This window comes from Apis dorsata, unplaced genomic scaffold, assembly GCF_000469605.1.
Source record: "Apis dorsata unplaced genomic scaffold, Apis dorsata 1.3 scaffold_94, whole genome shotgun sequence".
NCBI lineage: Eukaryota > Metazoa > Arthropoda > Insecta > Hymenoptera > Apidae > Apis > Apis dorsata.
This window is the reverse complement of record NW_006263392.1, coordinates 125,127-128,831: the sequence shown is the minus strand read 5'-3', so window position 1 is coordinate 128,831 and position 3,705 is coordinate 125,127. Positions and strand designations below refer to the sequence as shown.

The window sequence follows — 3,705 nt, the reverse complement described above, 5'->3', positions numbered from 1 at the left end:
CAGGGGGGTCTACTATGTTTAATAATATAATAAAATTTTTTTCCATTATTGTATACTTTATAATTTTACTTTAATTTATTTTTATAATTTATAATATATAATTTATTCAATATATTAATATATAACTAACAATTTAATTTCAATCTAACATTCAATCACAATAAAATAAATTAATTTATTTTAATAATATTATTTAATAGAAATTTCATAATATTTAATAAATATAATATTTTTCAGATTATAATTGAAATATTTTGCAATATGCAAACAAACTCTTGTAATCAAATAGTATCTCAGGAAAATAAAAGAATTAAAGCATTCCAAAATAAAAAACAATTGAGAGATGAAATAATAACTGGTCTTACACATGAATGTGGAGTTTTTGGATGTATTGCTGCAGGTGATTGGCCATCTCAAATTGATGTTGCTCAAGTAATTTGTTTGGGTAAATTTAAATTTGTATTTTTAAAAATTTTAATTTATATTTTTAGAGAACATTGTATTTATTAATTTATATATATATTAAAATCATTATAAAAATTAAAAAAATAGAATAAGTATTAAGATTAATAATAATAATAATATATATGATAATAAATTATATATACATATATCATTAATGTTTATTTAGGTTTAGTAGCATTACAACATAGAGGTCAAGAAAGTGCAGGTATTGTTACAAGTGAGGGTGTATGTTCAAAATCTTTTCATGTCCATAAGGGCATGGGTATGATTAATAATATTTTTAATGATGAAAACATGAAAAAATTAAATGGAAATCTTGGAATTGGTCATACTAGATATAGTACAAGTGCAGCAAGTGAAGAAGTTAATTGTCAACCATTTGTGGTTCATACTGCACATGGAGCATTAGCAGTTGCTCACAATGGAGAATTAGTGAATACAGAATCATTGAGAAAAATGGTAACCAGAAAACATCTAAAAGTTTTATATTAATTTAATATTTATTTTTAAAAAAATTTTGCTGATTTTAGGTATTAGGGCGTGGAGTTGGTTTATCAACATACTCAGATTCTGAATTAATAACACAAGCACTCTGTTTAAATCCTCCTGAAGGTGAAGTTAATGGTCCAGATTGGCCAGCACGAATAAAACACCTTATGCAATTAGCACCATTATCATATTCATTAGTAATTATGCAAAGAGACAAGATATATGGTGTTAGAGATCCTTATGGAAATCGCCCATTATGCCTTGGAAAAATTGTACCTATTGGTAATTTGGGTATGTAAAATTTATATTCTATAATTATAATATATTTTATAATATATATATAATATATATATATTCTATAATTATAAAATATTCTCAATAATTATAATTTGTAATAAAAAAAATATTAAAATATTATAATTTGTAATAAAAAAAAAAATTAGAAAATTTTGTATTATATTAAATAAATTTTTTTTTATTATTAATAAAATAAAACATGTTATTAAATTAACAAATTTTTTCATATATCAGGAAATGAATCAGATGATGATGATGAAGCTGAAGGTTGGGTTATATCATCTGAATCATGTGGTTTTTTAAGTATTGGAGCACGATATGTGCGTGAAGTATTTCCTGGAGAGATTGTAGAATTGACACGGGAGGGTATAAAAACTATAGATATTGTTGATAGACCAGATAAAAAGCCTCAAGCATTCTGCATATTTGAATATGTTTATTTTGCACGTAGTGATAGTATTTTTGAAGGTAACGTATAAAATATATATATATGTCAATAAATAAATAATTTACTTCATTTTACATAATAGGACAAATGGTTTATTCTGTTCGAATGCAATGTGGTCGAGAACTTGCTTTGGAATCTCCAATAGAAGCAGATATAGTTAGTTCAGTACCTGAATCTGGAACTGCAGCAGCACATGGATATGCCAGACAGGTGAATGTATTAAAATTTTTTAATTATTATAGTAAGTATCGATAATTACAAATTATTTAATTGCAGAATGCAGAATATAAATTTACAATAAAAAAAATAATCTGATAAGTACAAATTATTTATTCTCATTATTAAAGAAGACTATCCATGTCATAAAAATTCTATGATTGAACAATAGAATATAATTCTAATTTAAAATTTTAAAACTAATGAAATAATTAAATTTTTTTATTTTTTATTTTTCTTTTAACAAAACTTTTACCAATATGTTTGTGAATATTTTTTAATTAAAATAAAATCAAAAATAATATATATTTTGAAGGAAGTTGAGAGCAATATTTATTTTTTATAAATCGATTTTCATAAATAAAATAACAATTTTGACTTCAGAAATTTATTGTATCAAAAGACCTTTAAAAGTGCATATTAACATTAAACATGCATGTTTATAATAGCTACAAATAAGATATATGAAACATATTCATAATAATGATTCATAATAATAAGAATTAAACTATACTTGCTGATGGAACTATATGTAATGCAGATTTTTGATATAATTGCTAATTAAATTTTTATTTATTTATTTTATAATTAATTTTTGATAATTGTTTTATTGTATATTATATTGTTTGTCTTATCCCATATAATTTCTAAAGATTGTTTTAATTTTATTATTTCTATATCTAAAGTAATAATTTAAATTAATATTATATTATGTTAAAATATTATATAATATAACATATTATATATATTATATTATATAGTATATATTATATAATTATATAATTATAAATTTTATAAGAAAATAATATGAATTTAGAATAATATTATTAATTTGCAGTCTCAAATACCGTTTGCGGAAGTATTATGTAAAAATAGATATGTTGGTAGAACATTTATTCAACCTAGTACACGACTTAGACAACTTGGTGTGGCAAAGAAATTTGGAGCTTTATCAGAAAATGTAAAAGGAAGAAAATTAATTCTTATAGATGATTCAATTGTTAGAGGAAATACTATTGGACCTATTATTAAGTTACTTCGTGATGCAGGAGCAAAAGAAGTAATTTTTTTTTATAAAATTGATAAAAAAATTTATTAAGAAATTTATTTATTTTAATTTATTTATTTATTATTAAGAATTTTATTATTTATTAAATGATTTATTAAATGATGTTATTAAATTTTTATCTTTGCAGGTTCATATTAGGATAGCTTCTCCTCCATTAAAATATCCTTGCTATATGGGAATTAACATTCCAACTAGAGAAGAGTTAATTGCTAATAAATTGGATAATATAAAATTAGCAAAACATGTTGGAGCTGATAGCTTAACGTATCTTTCAGTAGATGGACTTGTAAAAGCTGTAAGATTTGGTATGGATAATCGTGAAAGCAATTATATTGGTCATTGTACTGCTTGTTTAACGGGAGACTATCCTGACGAACTTCCTAGTAATTTAAATTGGTAAAAAAAAAATAAATTGTACTTATATAATTAAATATTATTAAATCATAAATGTTTACATTACATGATTTTAATATAAAAAATCATGAAATAATACAATTTTATATTTTTCTATTTTCTTTTATATTAAATCATTAATTAATATAATAATGTTTAAAAGTAATTCAGTATTTAAAGATTAATTTAAATAAATGTTGTTATATTAATAAAAATTAGTAATGTATAATATTATATTAAAAATTACAATAATGTATAATATCATAATATATATGTATAATATAATATATATTATAATATAATATATATAATATAATATTATATTAAA

General features: G+C 21.1%; 1 protein-coding gene across 1 annotated transcript in view; it reads left to right on the top strand.

Annotated features, from left to right (window-relative positions):
• LOC102671020 (amidophosphoribosyltransferase-like) overlaps positions 1 to 3,392 on the top strand; it is a 4,787-nt gene extending 1,395 nt beyond the window's left edge. Inside the window, exons 2-8 of the mRNA XM_006611873.2 lie at positions 238 to 445; positions 632 to 924; positions 996 to 1,245; positions 1,486 to 1,719; positions 1,782 to 1,909; positions 2,754 to 2,975; positions 3,112 to 3,392. Of these exons, the coding sequence (XP_006611936.1) occupies positions 262 to 445; positions 632 to 924; positions 996 to 1,245; positions 1,486 to 1,719; positions 1,782 to 1,909; positions 2,754 to 2,975; positions 3,112 to 3,384 (1,584 nt within the window). The 5' untranslated portion in view covers positions 238 to 261 and the 3' untranslated portion in view covers positions 3,385 to 3,392. The remainder of the gene's footprint in view (positions 1 to 237; positions 446 to 631; positions 925 to 995; positions 1,246 to 1,485; positions 1,720 to 1,781; positions 1,910 to 2,753; positions 2,976 to 3,111) is intronic.
• Positions 3,393 to 3,705: the final 313 nt, after the last annotated feature.